The following is a 22,378-nucleotide window of genomic DNA, read 5'->3' on the forward strand; positions in this document are numbered from 1 at the left end:
TGAGAAAACACTTTTTTCTGATTGGCCTGGGTCTTGGATCTATCCATATAAGTATTTTTTATAAAATATAGTATCGTTGAGTTAGTATCTTGTAACACAAGTCTCGAACTTACATCAAGGCTAACTCAATCTGCGTAATTTGTCCCGTATATATTTATTTATTTAAACTGTATAATGCCGCCTAACATTATAGGCTTTTAAACAATACAGATATAATCCATGTGATTTTCTCTGGATATCGTTGAATATGCCTAAATATTAGATCACATTTGTTAAGATAAACTTTATTTCACTTTAAAATATACAACGGTTCCACCGGTGGTCTACCAATCGAACTTTTAGAACAAAATATAATAACCCATAAAAAAACTACACTTGCGCCTCGTAAAGCGAAAATTTCTCTACCCGCGGGAATTCCGGGAAATCTTCTTAGCGCACCTTTAGACCAACTAAACAAACTGCATGTCAAATTCCATATCGTTTGGTCCAACCGCTGAGTTTCAACAAAACCTTTTAAGTATCTATACCCAGCGGTTCGGGCTATACGTTGATAAGTCAGACAATCATTCCCAAGTATTCTATTAGCAAGATACTCTTAAAACAATAAGTAGTGTAAAGTACTTTTGTAATAAATTACTTAAATCTACCACCACTAAATATGGTAGAGGAATTAAACACAAGAGAACACTTTAGCGCTAAATGCAGGCAATAAATAGCTGGGTGGTTGCCATTACAAGGTCCGCGCCCCAACTACCCGCTTTGTTACGCCCACACTAATTGCGAAAGGAATCCCGCTTACAATTTTAACTTTTGTTATTTTTAAACTGGTTTCTTAGAATTAAGAAATATATACTTTGGAATGTGGATGAAGCGAAGGAAGTATGCAGAGATCGTGGCAAGTGGAAAGAGGTAGTCTCTGCCTACCCCTCCGGGAAAGAGGCGTGATTTTATGTATGTATGTATACTTTGGAATGGACAAGCATGATAGTAAATTGCAGTTTTCATTGCAGTAATAGGAGTATGAGACTGTAATAGATTCTATCAGAGCGTAGAAATTGTATACTTAATATTATTTATACGACTTTATGATTTCTGTTTCTATAAATGTAAGTCTCAAAGACACATATCAAAAAAATCGTTATTTTATAAAACCAAAGAATTATGTTAAGAGAAAGTTAGTGATTCTTCATTTTAGTGTTGGGCTAGTAACGTTTTGCCATCTCTGAAACTCGAATCCATTATTAAACCTTTCAGCTAAACGAGGCCTCCGACTTTTGTCTACCACATAAGCATGCTAACTGATACTTTTAACATAGATAACCACAAAAGGTACAACTTAACTTAACTTGTGCCGTGTAGTTCACCGCACCAATACAAAAAAGAATAGGACCACTCCATCTCTTTCCCATGGATGTTGTAAAAGGCGACTAAGGGATGGGCTTACAAACTTGGGATTCTCTTTTAGGCGACGGGCTAGCAACCTGACACTATTAGAATCTCAATTCTATCATTATGCCAAATAGCTGAACGTGGCCGATCAGTCTTTTCAAAACTGTTGGCTCTGTCTACCCCGCAAGTGATATAGACGTGACCATACGTATGTATAGTACAACTTAGAACGCAATACAATCAGCGATTAACCCCCACAATAAAAAGGGTTTCCCAAAAAAGCTCAACGTGTGGTCACTTTTATTAACATCTATTAGGGCTCTCTCGGCCGTTACTGTGCACAAAAATGTTATTCACGCCCATGTAATAAATTTAGCCGACTGTTAACGGCCACCCGCTGGGCGCACGCGACCGACAGACCATCCAACCATCCGACCAACGGACCAAGTCGCCTGACTAAGTGCTCCGTACGGATTTTATCTGCACTTGTGATGTTAGGGTCTATTCATAAGTATGTTTGTTTGTTATGCTTTATAGAGGTAATAACTGTAAGTGAAATACCAGAATTTAAACGACTAGTACCTAAATAGTTAGTAAATACGTGGGATTTCCTTTTCCATTAAAATCAAAACCTTATCAATACGACAGTTACTAGTGTATCTCAAATACTCAAGAGGAAAATGGTATCAGGCAAACTCGCGATTTTAAAAAAGAAATCAAAAGTATTTCACTTGTATTTAACTCGACTTGATCTGCTGTTTATTAGCTAAAATGAATCAATACAAATATTGCAAAAAAAGTCGTTCCTGGAAATTACTATAAAAGCGGAGCTACTATATGACACCGCTCCTAGGCTTAATAATATATATTTAAACTACCTGTCCCGGCAAACGTTGTTTAAAAAAGGAATATGAAAAATAGATGTTGGTCGATTCTCAGACCTACTCAATATGTTGACAAATTTTCATGAGAATCGGTCAAGCCGTTTCGGGGGAGTACGGGAACGAACATTGTGACACGAGAATGTTATATATTAGATATTTAAATGTATTTGGTGTGTGTTATTGGTATAGGTAATCGGGTTCTTAATTTGAATAAAAAAGAGAAGAGATTTCTTTTGAAATAAGCAGAACCTTTGTAATTTTGTTTCTTGTGTTTATCAGTCTCGATGTTTTCTGTGTACATAAATTAGTAAATAAATAAATAAAATAAATAAAAAAATATATTTTAATATTTGAGGGCGCAACATAATTATTTACTTGCAATAAGAGGCGCACATATGACTGAACCCTAACGGATTTTATGTGCAGTAGTGATGTAATGGGGTGATTATTTTGTTAACTTTCTGGTTTAATGGTCGTGATGAGCGAGAGTTTGGAGTGACCGTAATAAGGGTTATTAAATTGAAGGATTATAGCAGTTTCCACTTGTTCCGACGAAGCCGGTAAGTGACTTATATTTTACTGTTTAATTAGAGCTTAATATAGCTAATGCTCTCTTTCATCAGTTTCAGTTCAGTCTTTTTCAACAGCTAAAGATAGCATGTAAATGTTTGAAATGATTAATTAGTCCTTCAAAAATGGAGAGGCCCTAAGTCAATTTTGCTGGAAAGCACGTGACTAGTCTTATTTATAAACTTTTCTTGATCACCTTAGTAATGGACCATCTCTTTCCCACGGATGTCGTAACAGGCGACAAAAGGCACCATCCGTCTAGTCCAAGCTGCCATGGTGCATTCCAAAAACATAGTGTGTGCCAACTGCTTCTCTTCCGATGTAGATTGTTAAAATCAATCAAGGGAAAGGCTACTAAATATGGGATTCGTCTTTCAGGCGCTGGGCTAGCAATATTTTAATCTCAATGTACCACACGTTATGTATACCTATTAATTTATCAAAATAATTAAACGCAGTGAAGATTCCCCCAATACTATTCATACAGTAATTTAACGGTAACAACTATATATATTTTTAAACTTTATAGGTACGTTTAATATTATAAAGATAATAACTTTGTGCAAGTTATAAATTACGCAATCGACGGCCGAGAAACAACCGCCCCCGCCATTAGCGAGAAGAAAAACTTCCAACAAAATTTTAACTTAAGGCTCGACGCGTACTGGCCTTTAATAAAGGGAACTATATTTTCTATCACCAAAATTTATATTTGTCATCAAGTTGTATCACCTAATAAATAGATCTATCGCCACGAAATATTTTCGTTCTCAGATAAACAAAAATTGTTCCCAGGTATGAATTATCAAATTAATGTTAATATATGTGTAAAATAAGAGATCGATAACCAATAAAATTATATTGAATTACATGAATATAAACTTCGTTCTTATAATAATAGTTTTGTTACTTAAATAATAGCTCTGTGCTCAGAATGGTAGATCTGTCACCAAATAAATCGATTATCGATCCCTGACTGCGACTCCTTTTTATTTGATATTTTGTCACCAATACAGTAGTAACATTTTATTTCGTTCAGATATTAAATTAATAGTATTCGTTACCAATTTAATACATCAATTTATAATTTTAATGAAAAAATGATCAAAGGGGCGGAGACAAATTGGCGCGCTTTAAAAATTGACCAATCCGTCTCAACGATGGGTAGTAGTTACTATTGATTATTTTAACTTTAATTAAGTGTTTTATCTACTATTCTGCTAGCCATAAGCCAGCTATTTTAAACCAGCGCTGATTGTTCAGTGGTTATTATTTTTAAGAATAAATATTGATTATTTTAACTTTAATTAAGTGTTTTATCTACTATTCTGCTAGCCATAAGCCAGCTATTTTAAACCAGCGCTGATTGTTCAGTGGTAATTATTTTCAACAATAAATATTGATTATTTTAACTTTAATTGTTTTATTTACTACTCTGCTAAAAATTTTATTTAAATATAATTTATACTACCAGTGGAAATTTAGAACCTTGGGAGTCTAGTTAAGTAGCAGAATCTTTTGGTTGAAACGATGATGACAACCCTAATTTTTTATTTGAACTTAATGCAATTTTCTAGTAACATAATATGATTTATTGGTGATCTCTTTAAATTAGTTTGCTTAAATACTTATTAGGACACACCTATTATAATACATACAAAAACATTTATTTGGTACTAGACCTTATATCTCAGGATTTTAGGTGATTTATTGTGGAACTGATTTTGCATTGTTTGGTGACTACATTTTGGTGACAGATCTACTATGTTGAGGACAAACCCTATTATTTAAGAAACACAAAACTAATTAAATTGGTGATAGCTTAAATGATACCCTTTAATAAATAGTTTCCGATTTGGTTCACCTTTTTTTGTTTTTTTTTTTTAAATATTATTGGAATTATATATTCGGCTAGTATTTTAATTTTAAAAGAACATTAAGTTGTCATTTTATAATCATACGTACCTGTTTTGATACGAGTGTGAGGATAAATAAATACATATAATATATAGCATGTATTATATATTTCCGTCGAACACGCAAAAAATTAAATAAGATTCATTCATTTTTCCAAAATTTTACAAACGATTTATTTCTGTTAAATACAACCCCCTTGTCAACACTAACTACAGACAAAATTGTTATTTATGGAGAACTGTACTGTACAATCAAATTTATTTTTTTCCTAAATTGAGGCGGACTAAGACCAAGTCTGTTTCTTTAAGTCGAAGACTGAGCAGAGCTTGTTGGTCTTCTTTCTTAAATAATTAGTTTATGCAATTCAAAACATAAGTTAAAAAAAAAAGATAATAGCATAACATCAGTGAACGTTGGCCCTTAACTACCCTCTGATGGAATTCTTACTGAGTTTTTAATAGAGTACCGGCCGCAACCCTTTTATTGTGATTAGTTATTGTATTTACGAGGGGACGTCTCAGTGATATTGACAAAAATTCCCGTCCATTCCGGGCCCCTTTAATGGGAATTAAAATCGAGAAAGAGGTTTCTGGTAGCAAGATTTTTGCATTTTTACTAAGGGCTCTATAAATAATGGACAGGTTTAATTAGCACAGAGCATAGTCGCGGGGTATTGTTTGCTTTGTGGTAAATTATATTTCATTTGTGTCTCTCATTCGTGCTATGTGAACCTTGAGAATACCACTTTTAAGAGGATGTTATGTAAAGCGACTAAGGGCATAAGTATTTTAATCTTCGAAGATTGGTCTAAAGTTACATTTCAATACTGACCAGGGGCTAGGAAGCTGAGCTAAAAGTGGGTACCTGACTTGACCGCTCCTGAAGGTCACAGGTGGACTCCAAGCTTCCCCCAGAGATGTCGCAACGGCAAAACTTACTCGCCAGGAGAGATGGATGTGAAGTGTTATGCAAGGATGTTTAATTCAAATTATTTCGTGCCTTACGTGATTAAAGAAATAAGTTCATTCGCCATCTTAGCGCATCCGCCGTGGTGACGGACATATACATTATCCTAATCTTAAAGAAGTAAAATAAAAACTAAAATCTATCAATTCTTGTGTCTCAAATGTCATCAAGCCGTATTAAGGAGTTAACAGAAGTCCTTAATAAAAGTTTTAATTGGACCATCAAAATGAATTAACGTAGCGTTTGTAGGACGCACTTGTTTGTTACAAATTAATGGGTGCACGCTATTGTGTTGATATATTTTAATTGCACAATGTTCACATTGTTTTGAGTTTATAAATATATCCCTCACGGGATAGGCAGAGACAACAGTCTCGAAAAACCTGACACGCTATACTCGGCTCGGCTGATTGAGTTTTAGAACTCAATTGTACACACAAGTCACAACTTATTATTTCTAATAATAATATCATTTGGAATTTTATGCATTTAGTTCTTAGGTGCTTTTAGAAACAGCTCAGCACTAGATGAAACTATTACCGGAACAATTACATGCTAAGTTCAGTCGCTGTGTGCACACATATGCACATACAACCGCAGAATACACGGACTGAATCCCGCTAATTAAAACTGTGTTTGCTTAATCTGCATCGCGTATTGTGAGAGCGCGAAAGCGGAGCGTCTTGTCATAGATGTGATAACACACAGATGTGACACTTTATTAGACCGTTATGACGACCTGTTAGACGAAGTGGTTGGTTTTTCGTCTCTAAACCAGGTCCCAGGTTCATAGTAGTTCGTAGTAGGGTCATGATTGATGATATTAACTATGAAAAGTAGAATCGTTTAAATAGTACCCATGCGGCAAATCTCGAACTTAGGTTAGAGCATGCCTATCTCAATCTGTGTGATTTATATAAAAAAAACTTTTCATTTAATTCCTCTATTTAAAAAGCCGCTAGAGGCATGATTGGAACCTTTGTAAGATAAAGATTTCATATTCTCCAATATTTGAGTGATTTAAAAACGACTATTCTAGCCCGTTTATATCACACATCACCGTTGGTAATAAAAATTGGCATATACTTTTCAAGATTACAGACAAAAGCTTCACAGTACGATGACACATCTGTAGATAACATACTCTATGACCAAACCCGGTAAATAGCGGTAACGCGAAGTCACGTAATCATGGCAATCTCCGCGAGAGGGCGCGCACAAAAAGAAATAATTATCCACCGCCGCTTTCACACTTGTCCTCACTTGTCACATGTTAAGGGCGATCTCGGGTTCTTAGGGCGTTATCGCACTGGGCTGACGTTTTTTAACGTTTTATGCCAAGCTACGGAAAAAGGTTATATGTACGAGTAACTCAAAACCGCCAAAACCAAAAGGTGTGCAGTTTATCTTGTTAGGTGCTGCGGCTGCGTGGAAATGTAGGTACTCTATGACTCGCTTTCTTGTCTTAAATCAAGTTCTACAGTCTTATAGACGTGATGTAAGACAATTGTTCAAAAATACTAAAGACTTCAGTAGAATTAAGACGGTTGTAACTGCATAAATGATATAAGGGTTACGGTAGTAGGGTTTCATATAATTGTAATATGTTCGAGATAAAATAAAGGTACGTTATGTGCGCCTACCTGTATTATTTATAAATATTTTTATTGTTTATAAATATGGATTCATCTATTTCTTTCCCATGGATGTCGTAAAAGGCGAGTAAGGGATAGGCTTTTAAACTTGGGATTCCTCTTTTAGGCGATGGGCTAGCAACTTGTCACTATTTGAATCTCAATTCTATCATTAAGCCAAATGGCTAAACGTGGTCATTCAGTCTTTTCAAGACTGTCGGCTCTGTCTACCCCGCAAGGGATATAGACGTGACCATATGTATGTATGTTTATAAATATTTATTTATAATGCAACGTGAAAGTTTGAAATGAGGATACTAAATGCTTTTCGTGAGGTCGGTCGCCACACTCCTTCTCACACAAGAAAGGCAGATAATGTTATATGTATAATAGGCTAACTCTAAATCCTCTGAGTCGCGAGAGTATTTAATACCTAGAAGCCTTTTCACTCATTACGGCAATCGCTGCACCTATTTATTTTAGTACATTGTACATTTATTGTAGTTTTTATGTATATTTATTATAATTAATTTATTTTGTGTAGGTATATTTATTTAACTATATTTATTTAGTTTGACCCCACATTAAGTTTTCTGTCAGACCCAATGGTTGACAGTTAGATAAAACTTCTAGCATTACGTCCGCCAATCGTGCTATACATTTATTTACGTATTAAATGCTCCTGTATATAATTTTGTGTACATAAATAAATAAATGTGCCGTGTGGTTCCCGGCACCAATGAAAAAAGAATAGGATCACTCCATCTCTTTCCCATGGATGTCGTAAAAGGCGACTAAGGGATATGCTTACAAACTTGAGATACTTCTTAAAGCGATGGGCTAGCAACCTGTCACTATTTGAATCTCAATTCTATCATTGAGCCAAATAGCTGTACGTGGCCATTCGGTCTTTTCAGGACTTTTGGCTCTGTCTACCCCGCAAGGGATATAGACGTTACCGTATAAATAAATAAAGAATGCTGCGTAGTGAACCAGTAAGGACGTGACCTTACGCTGTATTAACTACGGCTTTCATACACAGTTACTTACGACAGACTATGACGACGTCATTAAGATTGAGCCGTTGACGAAAAACTCAGCAAATAAGTTTCTTTGTAAAACAGAGACTAGCTAAATAAATAAGTATACAGATTAGAGACTTTTGCTAATAACTTTTATGCAGAAGCTTTTAATGAATTTTATTTATATACTTAATAATGCATGAGAGGGGCTCTTTGAACATTATATTACTACTTAACTAGTCCTACAAGGTTCACATAAAGACAGATTATCTTGTCTGTAGCGCACTTATCTCTACTGCATTCGGCTAAAATCTCTGCAAATGGCTGAAAGCTTCTACATACAAACATACATATAATCACGTCTATATGCCTTGCGGGGTAGACAAAGTCAACAGACTTAAAAACAGTGAGAGGCCACAGTCTGCTGTTTGGCTAAATTATGGAGTTGAGATTCAAATAGTGGCAGATTGCTAAATCCATCCCAAGTTTGTAAGCCTATCCCTTAAGAAGCTTTAATCTTTGGAGAACTGCATTACTTGAGTCTCATTAATGGTAGCATATTTAAATTGCTTGGATTCTCCTACAAATAAAGTTACTTAGGACCACTCCATTTCTTTCCCATGGATGTCGTAAAAGGCGACTAAGGGATAGGCTTACAAACTTGGGATTCTTTTTAGGCGATGGGCTAGCAACCTGTCTCTATTTGAATCTCAATTCCATTATCAAGCCAAACAGCTGAACGTGGCCTTTCAACCTTTTCAAGACTGTTGGCTCTGTCCACCCCGCAAGGGACATAGACGTGACCATATGTATGTATGTATAAAGTTACTTACTTGAGGTGCACTTTTCTCAACAGCCTTCGGTTGCAGTCTCTGCAAATGGTTGGGAAGTCTCGTGTCTTCAACTTTGGGTGGTTCCTTGACCTTGGGATTTTGGCTCGATTGAAGACCTTGTCTCGACATTGTTTTACCGCTCGTTCTGTTCATCTGAAGATGATTTCAAAGTTTAAAATGTATATTTCATACAAACATTAAAATGCTATGTAATTTAAAAGTTTAATTTGGAAATGCTAATTTTGTACGAATTTCATGTATAAATCTTCGACTTGACATCATCAGAACCGCAGTTCCCTATAAGATTTGCATTTTTTGGCGGAAATTTTACTTTAAATACAGCGCTATCTTACAGCACACAATATTATGACTTTCAGTGCAGTTTCAGTTTCAATATCCGGTCATGTTAAAAAGGAAACCGACAGTTTTGGAACTAAGAACAGAATATAAAGAAGTATACAGGCGGCCTCTGTGGCGCAGCGGTAGTACGCTCGTCTGTGACACCGGAGGTCCCGGGTTCGAATCCCGGTCAGAGCATGATGAAAAAGAACTTTTTCTGATTGGCCTGGGTCTTGGATGTTTATCTATAGAAGTATTAATTATAAAATATAGCATCGTTGAGTTAATATCTCGTAATAGAGCAAGAGCCCGTGAACGCCAGACATACCTTATTTTGTAAAAGCTGAAAGTTTCTGTAAATATGCCTCTAGTACAGGTAGGAACGATCCCCACCTATGGTACTCAGGCAGTGGTTGCTTTGGGAGGTAGCAGGTAATAAAGGTATACTTTTTTCAACCTGAAATTCGTTAATTTGTAAAGCTCAATTTTTTGATATTTTATCCGTAATAATACACAAACTCGCGTTACTCATTGCCAGACACGTACTATGGTTGCAACCCCTTGCCAGACACCCCTAAACTATAATATTTTGTAACTCTACTTACGTCATTTTGTAAAATCTGAATTTAATACATATTTTTTGGGGAATTATTTAAACAAAGTTTCTGAAGTAGCCAGACATTTTTGAAGGTTCTATTATCCTGCCAGACGCATTGGAGTGAGCAAAAGATGCAAGAGTGCGGAGTATATGTAGTACCTAACTGGAGCGAGTGGGACAGTTTACTATGCGTATATAACCGTCCGTTGAACAATACAAAATAAACTAGGGATGGCGATCTAAGATCGATTAATCGAAAAATCGATTATTTGGAGCGAAAAAATCGATGTTTTTAATCGATCGTATACATTGAATCGATCTCGTGAATCGATCTCAGACATTCTAAAATCGAGATACGATTTTTTCTGTTTTGGTTTAAACCATACAATTAATTGAAGGCCCGTATTACAAGAGTGCTGCCGGTTGATTACTCAAAACCTCGCAAGATGGCTGTATGTGTAGTCTCCTTCGCCTCACTTCTCATCAATAAACTTGTTACGTTTATAAATTATAATCATATTCTTTAACCTATATGCGCCACCACCGTAATCTGCTGTGGCGCACATGTGGGCCGACCGTCCGAGACAACTTAAAACTCGATTTTAAGCTTAACATACATATCGTTATGGTTTAAAATTGTTTAATTTACATCCCAAACATACTTAGCAACCACAGACAACAGAAATTAATCTATTACTTTGAATAAAGGAATATGGGATTTCCACAAGTTGCTTGTCAAAAAGCAACTTTCTATGTAAAATGCACTTGCACAGGAAACTTAGGGTTTAAATGACGAACTTAAACATTATTTATCGCAGGCAGTCGTGGACCTGAAATATGATCCTATACATTACTGGCAAGAGCTAAAAAACCATCAATAGCCATGACGTATATGACTATTGTGGCATCATCCGTTCCTTGTGAGCGCCTGTTTTCAGTTGCTGGAAACATAGCAAATGATGAGCGGAACCGCTTGGATCCCGGTAGACTTGACAGATTGTTGTTTTTAAAAAGGTAAGGTATTAATCATTGGGAACTTTAAGTCAAATTATCTTATTGTTTTTGATTAAAAAAGATTTGAAAATAAATGTTTTGTTTTCTACCTGATCTGATACATTGATGATAATAGTAATAAAAATAATTGTTAAAAGAATTTGATAAAAAGATCGTTAATTCTTACATTTGTCTTGTTTTTTATGAATTTGATTTATACTTACAGTGAAAAAAACATTTTAGAAAAATATCGAATTTTTGAGGATTGATTCATCAGGTCACATCCCTAAAATAAACGACAGCTGATGCGCAATGAAACGTCGCAAGAAACCGAACACTCTGTCCCACTCGCTCCAGTTACTACATATACTCCGCACTCTTGCATCTTTTGCTCACTCCAATGCGTCTGGCAGGATAATAGAACCTTCAAAACTGTCTGGCTACTTCAGAAACTTTGTTTGAATAATTCCCCAAAAAATATGTATTAAATTCAGATTTTACAAAATGACGTAAGTAGAGTTACAAAATATTATAGTTTAGGGGTGTCTGGCAAGGGGTTGCAACCATAGTACGTGTCTGGCAATGAGTAACGCGAGTTTGTGTATTATTACGGATAAAATATCAAAAAATTGAGCTTTACAAATTAACGAATTTCAGGTTGAAAAAAGTATACCTTTATTACCTGCTACCTGCCAAAGCAACCACTGCCTGAGTACCATAGGTGGGGATCGTTCCTACCTGTACTAGAGGCATATTTACAGAAACTTTCAGCTTTTACAAAATAAGGTATGTCTGGCGTTCACGGGCTCTTGGGCTATAACACAAGTTTAGAACTTACTTCGAGGCTTACTCAATCAGTATAATTTGTTCCGAATATATTTAATTTAAATTTAAGAAAAGAACCTTTTCTGATTGCTCTGGGTTTTAGATGTTTATCTATATAAGTATTTATTATAAAATATAATATCGTTGAACGCTTAGCGTTAGCGAACTTACTTCGAGGCCAACTTAATATGAGTAATTTGTCCCGTATATATTTATTTATTTTATTTTTATATTGTGGAATATCATACCAATTCTTCATTCCTCCTAATCACTTCTAGCTGTTGAGCTCGTGCTATGGCTTGCCTGACGGCAGGAGACAGCCTGATTCGCTCTTCATTGCCTGAAAATAAAAAAAATATAGACAAAGGAATTTGGCAAGGAGGTTATTTAGTTGGTTTCGGGGTGTACCATGGGAGGATATCTCGGAATTCCCGCGGGAACGGTTATAACCGGGATTTTTTTGTTTTACCAAAGCCATGTAAGTAAGTAATTTTATTTGCGCTAAAAGTGGTATTACAGGTCAAAGCACATTTATGTTTCTCACTCTTAACCTAAAATAGGCATACAAATGACTGATTATAATATTATACAAAAAAATATATAGATTTAGCTTAGTATTATACTTGGTCACAATATCGCTTGTCGATGTGTTCTTAAATTTCCTTGTCACATAAAAAGTCTTTTACAGAATAATAACACTTTTGAATCAGAATGTTTCTTAGTCTACTTTTAAATATTGGTAAGGGTAAATCCTTCAAGTTATCCGGCAGTTTGTTGAAAATTAGATGAAACATGGGCCAACTCAAGTAAATAAAAAAATAGGATAAGAATACTCGTAGTTGCATTACCGAGAAGGTAATCTTTCTGCGTGCGTTGTTTTACCATAGGCGGTAATCGCATATTATTGGGAATATTACTCGTCCATAGATGGCGCTATACCGTTAATAGACCGATAGATGGCGCTTTGCAGTTGTTTTCGCATCTTTCGTACTGTTTATTGATAGAATCGATATTCTTAGCTTTAGCGATCTAAAGGCAGTATTTATCGCAACTAATAACTAAAAAACTACCGCCGATTCGGTGCCGTGTGAACCGATTATGTGCTGGCACTTTAGAAAACAACTAAGGGATAGGCTAATAAACTTGAGATTTCTCTTGTAGGCGATTGCCTGTCACTATTTGAATCTTAATTCAGTAAAGCAATACAGCCGATGGTGGCCCATCAGTCTCTTCAAGACAATAGTCTCTGCCTACCCCGCAAGTGATATAAACGTGACTTTAAGCAAGCACAAAGCATAGTTACCGAAGAGCGCCGCCCTGAACACCTCGGGCTCCAACACAAGCGCGTAGAGCCCGTCCGAGGCGCGGCGCTGCGCGAACTGCAAGCCGTAGTCGCACATCGCGCCGGCCAGCGACTCGATCGTTTTGCGTTCGCTCTCGCTACATAACTGAAAACAATAAAAAACTTCAGATTCAAATTACCTATTGAAATATCAACATTACGACGCATCAACTATTAATTTATATTGTAAGTACATGTATGTTTATTTATTTGATATTTGTGTTTTTATGATATTATGTTTTAGGTCTATTAATATCAGTAAGTTTATTTAAGTTAATATCTTAATTGTTATATACACAAGCCAATGCCTTTCTTTCCTGTCGTGGGCCTGCTGGGAAAAATTTCTCTAGAAATAAGTAGTGGCCTTGTACTGTATTTTCTTTGATGTACTTAAATATAAAAATAAAATAAATAAACATTTTATTTAAGACACCGAAAGGAGACTAGTAAGCGAGAGTATAATTCTTTTTTTTCGGGTGCGGTAAGTTTACTACAGTACATAGAAGACCTGTTACGCTTTCCTCTTTGGCCTATAAACTTGGGATTCCCCATGAATCTTAATTTTATCATACAGCCATACAGCTGAACGTGGCCTATCAGTCTTTTCAAAACTGTTGGACTCTGTTTACCCCACAAGGGATTAAGACATGACTACATGTTTGTATGTATGTTTACCTGTCATATTCCCCTGCAGCTGGTATAGTCTTCATAATAACACTTGGATCGTCGTTGACTGTAAATATCGACCTGTTACGCTTTCCTCTTTGGTTATAGTCCCGGTTACATACTCACCACTCTGGTGCGGACCGAAGTACGCCTTTGACCATGGTTCCTGGATTGGATGAGTCAGATTTGTACACGAAGCGACTCCCGTCTGACCTCCGCAACCTTTACAGGTAAACCTAAGGTATTGTATCGGTCATGGTAATACATCCACTTGCCTTAATGTGCAGGTTTCCTCATGATGTGTTCCTTCACCGTAAGACCATCGATTAGTATTCAAAATAATCTATATAACTTGAAAAATACTCATAAGTACATTGGCCGAGATGGGACTTGAACCTGTGCCTTTCTGCGCATTATTACCGGACACTTTACCTCGACCACCGACGCTATAGCTGACCTTTCTCAATGTCCCGTTTCAATAAGGTACGTCAATCAAAGCCTTTTTCTTTCAACGTTCTCATTTACAAAAAGTTTAAGAAAGCCGGATAAGTTATAATATTGTGGGTAATTATATTTACCTGAACATTTGCAGACCGCAATGTGGGTGACAGTAGATATGGCAACATTGGCACGAGGTCCAGCCTCAAAGCGGTCTTGGGCAACACCACCGTGGGGGAACTCCCCCGCCACACGGAATCTACTATGCTGTCTAGTTCTAACTTTTTGCGGTACATCTGAAAATTATAAAAATTTGATTATTGAGTTAATAACCGAATTAGTATGTCGGTTTTTTTGTGGGCTTCCCTCCGTGGCGTTTAAGCGACAATGTATTTTAATATTACAATACAATACATTTAAATACATACTTGTTTCATCATTAAAACAGTACCTGAGTGACCGAGCTGTACTCGATAGACACCAGAAAAACTACAAAGAAATATTAAAAACAATAACAAAACTTAGACCACTGGTTAAATTATTCCAGGCCGGTTGGAAAAAAGAAAATAAATAAATACTGGACAAATTACACAGATTGAGTTAGCCTCAAACTAAGTTCGAAACTTGTGTTACGAGATACTAATTTAACGATACTTTATTTTGTAATGATATTCGTTTCTCATCATGCCCTGGTCCGGACTCGAACCCGTAACCTGTGGTGTCAAACAAACTATCGCTGCACCACAGAGTTTATCAAGACTGTATTCAGCTATATAAATTGTTGTTATTTACACACCTCTTGGGCTTGAATAAGATACTTGACCCTCTCTGGCGTCCGAGAAGCCAAGAGAGCATGGCAAATCCCTATATACAAGGTACTACCCATAAAGTGAATAGCTCTAAGTTTTAAGGGTCTATCCATTTAATATCTACCTAGTCACTTGATTTCAGACTATTTTGTCGATAAACACTGTATTCAGCCATATAAATTGTTGTTATTTACACACCTCTTGGGCTTGAATAAGATACTTGACCCTCTCTGGCGTCCGAGAAGCCAAGAGAGCATGGCAAATCCCTATATACAAGGTACTACCCATAAAGTGAATAGCTCTAAGTTTTAAGGGTCTATCCATTTAATATCTACCTAGTCACTTGATTTCAGACTATTTTGTCGATAAACACTGTATTAAGCCATAGAAATTGTTGTTATTCACACACCTCTTGGGCTTGAGTGGGAAACTTGACCCTCTGTGGCGTCCTAGAAGCCAACAGAGCATGGCACCTCGCTATACACAAAGGCAATGCCCCATATAGTGAATAGTTCTGTGTTCTGAGTGTCCATCTATTGATAGCGTCGTATAGTCTCAACCAATTTAATGTTTCACATGCGATATGTAGACGAGAGTCGACGCGGGCACATAGGTAGTTTTCAAAGATTCCATCTGCGAGTCTGAAATTATAAAAGATATTGCGTAAAAAATCTAAGAAATATTATAAATGAGACAGTGAATGTTGCAAAAGGCGACTAAGGGTGAGGCCTATAAACTTGGGATTCCCTATGAATCTTAATTTCATCATTAAGCCATACAGCTGAACATGGCCTTTCAGTCTTTTGAAGACTGTTAACTCTATCTACCCTCCAAAGGGATATAGACATGACTACATGTTTGTGTGTATGTTTACCTGTCATATTCCCCTGCAGCTTGTATAGTCTTCATAATAACACTTGGATCTTGGTCGTTGACTGTAAATATCGCTTGTAAGGCTTGCATCATTGTCTTGCTGCAGTCCTTGGTGCCTATGGACGCGGTCATTACGTCTTCCATTTTTAACTGAAATTAAATAAATATTATTGAACAGGTAATGTTGTGCTGAGCAGCACGGCGGCGCGCACGTCGCCGAGACACTAGCGCCAGGGGGAGGTGCGTGTGCGGCACACTGTACATACTGCACCTGGGCGGCCCGGCGCGCGCGCACGAAGCCCAGCAGCAGCACGGCGGCGCGCACGTCGCCGAGACACTAGCGCCAGGGGGAGGTGCGTGTGCGGCACACTGTACATACTGCACCTGGGCGGCCCGGCGCGCGCGCACGAAGCCCAGCAGCAGCACGGCGGCGCGCACGTCGCCGAGACACTAGCGCCAGGGGGAGGTGCGTGTGCGGCACACTGTACATACTGCACCTGGGCGGCCCGGCGCGCGCGCACGAAGCCCAGCAGCAGCACGGCGGCGCGCACGTCGCCGCAGCAGCGCGCCGCCAGCGCGGCCAGCGCGTGTGGCGCGGCGCGCACGTGCTCGCGCCGCGCCACCAGCGCCAGGCGCGAGGCGAGGCGCGGGGCCGACACGCCTTGCACGTGGATTATTAGGGCTACGGGCCTGAAAAGGGGGAACGTTGGCGTTTATACGTAAGTTAGCGACCCGCTAGAGATTTGCCCGTGGTAACGGTCGGGGATATAGATAAATGTTCTCTTTTTTTGTGAATAATTTGTCCGTTTGATCTGTCTGGTGGTAAGCAAGATGATTTCTAAGGTGGTGCACGCGAGCTCAAATAAAGTATGTATCGGGGATGAGACCATCCTATGTTGTTGTTGTTGGTTTATATAGAAAGGTGTGTCTCAGCAGAACTGTGCCTTTTTCTTGCCAGTCACATTTTTGGAGTCACGAAAATTTTTCAACTCAAACTCAAAAAGTTTACCTACACTATGTCTCCAGCGGAGCATCAATACTTAAGTCAAGTCTAGCTAAGAATTATAAAAAACAAAAAAAAGTAAAATAATGGACTATAGAGATGTCTTACTAAATGTGACCTGAGGCTATTAATGAAACTCGAAGGCAATATTTGTCTGTGATCCCCTAAACAAAACTGAGATCAAAAGCCCGAAATACGAATTAAATATAACAATTAGGACATAAGTTTTCCGGGTAAAATAATAATAATTAATCACCATCATTTATTGACTTTATAGTAAAAAAATAATTTATACATAAGATCAAAAGATGGCGCTAATAATTGTTTGTGGTTGGTAAAACAGCACACGAGTATAAACTATTCATTTATTTTCAAACTTACAAGCACCAGTCTTGAACTGCCCTAATTTCAAATTCCAAAGCCTTGAACATGTAACAAATAGAAAAAACTTTCCCAGTCCCTTGTCATACAGTGCAAACAAAATATGTAAATTGTAAGAAAAAACTACTATTTACCTCAAGGGTCTCAAAGATGTCGCATACAAATCGTTACATATAGCGATGACGGGTCTCCGCAGAGGTTGGGACTTTGCTTTTTTCTTCCCATCACTAATTGTGGCCGTACACCATTTGACAAGCAACTCTACCGTTGGTAGTGGCGCTCCGTCAATTTCGTCTGAAAAATAGAAATACATATGTACATACATAAATCACGCCTTTCCATTTGCCACATCTTTCCATTTGCCACGATCTCTGCATACTTCTTTCGCTTCATCCACATTCATAACTCTCTTCATGCAAGCTCGTCGGTACTCTTGACCAACCTTTTGCTAAAACGTCTCCGATTTGATCAAAGTACGTTTACGTCTAGGCCTTTCGTTCAAACTGCCTATGGGCATAGTATAAGAGAATTTACGTCTTCAAACTAAGAATAATGTTAATAAACAAAAAAAGTTTTTTTTAATTGACGACAAAATAGTTACTATTGATGTACATCTAAAGGAACATACTTAAATCACGCCCTTTTTCCCGGAGGGGTAGAAAGAGACTCCAACTGTCCACTTGCCACGATCCCTGCAGCATACTTCTTTATTCAACATCTAAAACAAACATACCCAGAATGAGACAGTTAGGTCTCCTGTCCTTGTCTAGCACGGACTTCATCATGGTGGCGTTCTGTAGCGCGGTGCGAAACGCTTCCGTACTCCTTTCATCCGATGCGTTTAATTCCACTGGCCTGTATCCTGAAACCATTTTTGGCGTAATTACTCAGATTTGACAATTTTCGATGGATGGATAGGATGGATGGAATTGATGGATTGGAAGATAAACGCGTTGCATATCAGGTAGTTATTAAACGCGTTAAATACTTATATTGAACGCATAACGTGCGCGTTTAATACCTGTCTTCTTTCTCAGTATGTCAGTAACATAATACTTATGTTTTAAAATGTCTTGGGCATTATACCGATACACTTTTATTATTTTTATTTCCTCGCCCCTATGAAGGCATGACAAGAGAACTGAGTGGTTGTTTTCCTGCACAGAAATGTTTTTTTCTTCTGCGAAAATATGTAAGCCGATCAGAGCCCATTTGAACCTGCAAACAGAACTGTCTGCTAATATGAGCGAGATAGCAAATTTTGTTTTGGATTTTAAGTTCAATATACTTGTAAAAAGGTCGATATTTAATTGCGTCGAATATTCAATATTTCCGATGAGAATTACAAAAGTGATAGTACCGTACCCGCTAGGTTGGCCAGCAAGTGCGCGAGCGTGGTCTTGCCCACGCCGGGCGGCCCGCACAGCAGCGCCACCTTGTGCCGCGGCCGCCCGTCCTCGTCCATTTCCGGTTCCGCCTCCTTCTTCCCCCTCCAGTGGTTCGTCATTTGAAACTGGCCAGTGCGTTTGCTGAATGTGTTGCGTTGTTGGGGCTCCTTGGTCTTTACTTCTTTTTTGAAGACTATCTGATGAGAAAAGGGGAAATTTATCAAAGTGACAGTCAATCTAGCTAGATACTGTAAGTTTATACATTTGTGTGTAAACCAAGTGTTTCAAGTTGTTACTGCTAACTTGCACTATATAAAGCGGCAAACAAGAGTGATCAAGTTTTTGTTAGTTTTACATATTATTATATTTTTCAATAACACAAAAAAATAAACTTTTATACTTTATCATGTTTAGAAACATACTGGTCAAAATAATTCTACATTCATATAATAATAAATAATAAACCAAATATTCTTATTAATTTATTCGCATTGAGCTAAAAATATCACCACACAATCTCTAAAACAAACTTTCTACCTTATCCCACAAATGCAGCCAGTGTAACAGCGCCCTATTAACAGGCTCCTCCGATAACAGATCTATGTAAGACTTGGGCCGATACTTCTCCACCCAGAGGTTGTTGCTGTTGATATCTGTCGCTGATTCCACTTCCACCTCCAAAACTGGTTCTTCAGATAATATTGTTTGCTTTTCTTTTTCTTCTAACTGAAAAAGGTTAAAATATTAACTGAAGAATATATGAACTCACAACCCCTAGTTAATCAAGGTTTATGTAACCTTGATTAACCAGGGGTTGTGAGTGAGCTGTTATCATACAGAGTTTGTTAAATAAACTCTTCATGACATCAAGGTCATTGCTCATCTAAACTTGAAGTTTTCGGGTGTTTTAAAAGAGAAGTTAAAGACAATCAAAAGTCAATAGATTCTGACAAATTATAAAGACCTATTTCGAGCAGGTTAAAAGTAGTGTTGTTATATCACTTACTTGACCATCATTTAAACTGACAACCTATATGATTTCCCCCTTGGGCATAATAGTTGCTAAGTATTGTATCTCAAGTTGTCAACTTACATATTTTTGTGCCTCTTCCCAGGCTTTTGCGTACGTAGTCCGCAGCGACAACTGCTCTGAGGCTACACACAATTGCTTGTCCCATATTTCCTCAGACTCTAATCTCACATAAAACCGATCACCATCTGAATTGGTCACAGGCATAAATGGCCATCTGAAATAGTTGAATGTAAGTATGTATATTATTTAACAACCAAATTCAAACCTTACTGCTGCAAAATCAGATTGTAATGAATTTTAAAAACAGATTATTCAGCATTTTGAAGCAGAAAAACAATAAATAAAAATTAAAAAAGGTAGGTCTATGTCTTCTCTTCTGAAAAAGTAGAGCAAAAAGGCTACCATTACTTTTTTGATTACATTAATTGAAAATGGACTAACAATATTACCTGGGAATATCCAGTGAAATATTATCTTTAGCATCAAACACCGGTTTTACATTACTTTGAGCCCTAGATGGTTCGAGAAGCATCTGTTTAAGCTTCCTAGTCTCAATAATTCTGTTAATCAAGTCCAAATCATTATCTTCTTCAGTTTTCTGTCTCTTACTGGGCAATTCCACTTCATCAAAATTTATATCATTTATATCACCAAATAATTCATCTGCAGTCCTTTTACTAGATACAGGTGTAAGCAGTAATTCCTCTACCGGTGGAAGGTTTGGAGTTAACGGAAGACTTTGAATGTCATCTTCAACTGTCTCAACTGGTTTTGGTTTCTGTTGTACAGGACTCGAGAAGTCTAGACTCCTTTTTGCTGGGAGCTGCTTTTTCTTGATTATATTTGGTTCTGTAAGTGTAAAAATTTCCTTAGTATACAGATTTTATTTTATTAATCTTATCTTAACACTTGTAAAATCACTAATATCAGCTAGGGCTCTCATAAGGTATTTTCTTGTGTAAATTATGATTAGGCCTATGAAGATATTGTCAGAAACTAAATCTAACCTCTAATGTTTACTTACCAAAGTTTTCTTCTGATTCTCGTATCAATTCCAATTCATCAGCATACATAAGCTCATATTCTTCGTCGGGGTCTGGATAGTCACTCATTTTATTAAAGACACAAGGCAAAGTTAAACAAAAGAGCAATGATTAAACAGATTCTTATTGCACAGATCAACTTGAATTTTCAAGATTCAGATTCAAGACAACAACATGCGTATTCGGCACAAATATAAAAAGATTTAACGGAACACTAGTCAATAACTTTGCAAACTGATTTTATTTATTTATTCAAGTTAGAATAAATATATTTAATAAGTAAACAAACTGAACACCGCGGTTTTGTCGTGACATTAACAGCTGTCAAAAATCCCGCCAAAATTAATGGACATTTGCTTTTTTTTGTTTGGGCCAAATAAATATCATTCTTGGCCTTGTGACCTTACTTTTTGCCACCTCTTTACAGTCTCTCTCAACTACGTACGCATAATGATCGAAGCTTACAGTAGTTTGGGTTGATACCCAAAGTTGAGTTTAGTAAAATTTTAAGTTGTTTTTATTAAACTTTTTTGTCATCATTCTCTTGTTGATTTCGAATTCGAAAAAAAAATTGGTACCTATAATTTCTTTCCTCGTTTGCTACTCGTTTATTCTTAGTACCTATCCAGTCCTTCCTATACATAAATACCTAAATAATCTGGTATATATAAATACTCGCCAGCCTTCTTCCGCCTTATGTCTCTAATAAATTTCAGCTTACTATGTTATTCCGTGTGGTTCCTGGCAATTTAGAATAGGACCACTCTCTCTGGTTCCCGTGGATGTCGTAAAAAGCGATAAGGGATAGGCTAAAAAACTAGGAATTATTCTTAAATGCGATAGGCTGGTAACCTGTCACTATTTAAATCTCAATTGAAGCCATACAGCGGAAGCCAGGGTCTGACTTTGCGATACTGTTGGCTCTGTCTTCCCGCTAAGGGATAAGGACATAATCATATTATTATGTATGTTATTCGTTCACTAAGCCAAACAGCTGAAAATGCACTATCAAGCTTTTTGAGACTGTTGGCTCTGTCTACCTTGCAAGGGATATAGACGTGATTATATGTACGTATGTATGTGATGTTATTCCAATGTCTTAGCTATTTTACTGCAAAGTTGTTATTTTTATGAATTAAAATCTTCATAAATCGCAGAAAAAATTTAAAGGTTCCAAACACAGATTTTCTTTCAAGAAAAAATGGAAATAGGTAGAATTGAAGCAGAAAAACAATAAATTGTTACTCAGTTGTAAGACGTTGGCAAATTCAGATATATTTGGACAATGGTTAAAGAATATTTTGAAATTTTTCAAATCATTTCCAACTATCGACTCTTGCTATTCTATTTGATACAGATAACATATCGTTCAAAGGTAGATTAATAAAACTTTCCTTACCATCATACTTCCATCATAAGCTGCTGGACTATG

At 37.0% G+C, this 22,378-nt stretch overlaps 1 protein-coding gene across 1 annotated transcript in view; it reads right to left on the reverse strand.

Moving 5' to 3' along the window:
• The window catches only part of LOC106143332 (chromosome transmission fidelity protein 18 homolog), a 41,129-nt gene extending 19,880 nt beyond the window's left edge, over window positions 1-21,249 (reverse strand). Inside the window, exons 1-14 of the mRNA XM_060948949.1 lie at window positions 20,928-21,249; window positions 20,353-20,752; window positions 19,964-20,117; window positions 19,408-19,596; window positions 18,848-19,067; window positions 18,216-18,344; window positions 17,617-17,776; window positions 16,596-16,788; window positions 16,100-16,248; window positions 15,635-15,866; window positions 14,557-14,712; window positions 13,274-13,418; window positions 12,219-12,310; window positions 9,216-9,368 (exon numbers count right to left, since the gene is read on the reverse strand). Of these exons, the coding sequence (XP_060804932.1) occupies window positions 9,216-9,368; window positions 12,219-12,310; window positions 13,274-13,418; window positions 14,557-14,712; window positions 15,635-15,866; window positions 16,100-16,248; window positions 16,596-16,788; window positions 17,617-17,776; window positions 18,216-18,344; window positions 18,848-19,067; window positions 19,408-19,596; window positions 19,964-20,117; window positions 20,353-20,752; window positions 20,928-21,015 (2,460 nt within the window). The 5' untranslated portion in view covers window positions 21,016-21,249. The remainder of the gene's footprint in view (window positions 1-9,215; window positions 9,369-12,218; window positions 12,311-13,273; window positions 13,419-14,556; window positions 14,713-15,634; window positions 15,867-16,099; window positions 16,249-16,595; window positions 16,789-17,616; window positions 17,777-18,215; window positions 18,345-18,847; window positions 19,068-19,407; window positions 19,597-19,963; window positions 20,118-20,352; window positions 20,753-20,927) is intronic.
• Window positions 21,250-22,378: the final 1,129 nt, after the last annotated feature.

Source organism: Amyelois transitella, chromosome 17, assembly GCF_032362555.1.
Source record: "Amyelois transitella isolate CPQ chromosome 17, ilAmyTran1.1, whole genome shotgun sequence".
Taxonomy (NCBI): domain Eukaryota; kingdom Metazoa; phylum Arthropoda; class Insecta; order Lepidoptera; family Pyralidae; genus Amyelois; species Amyelois transitella.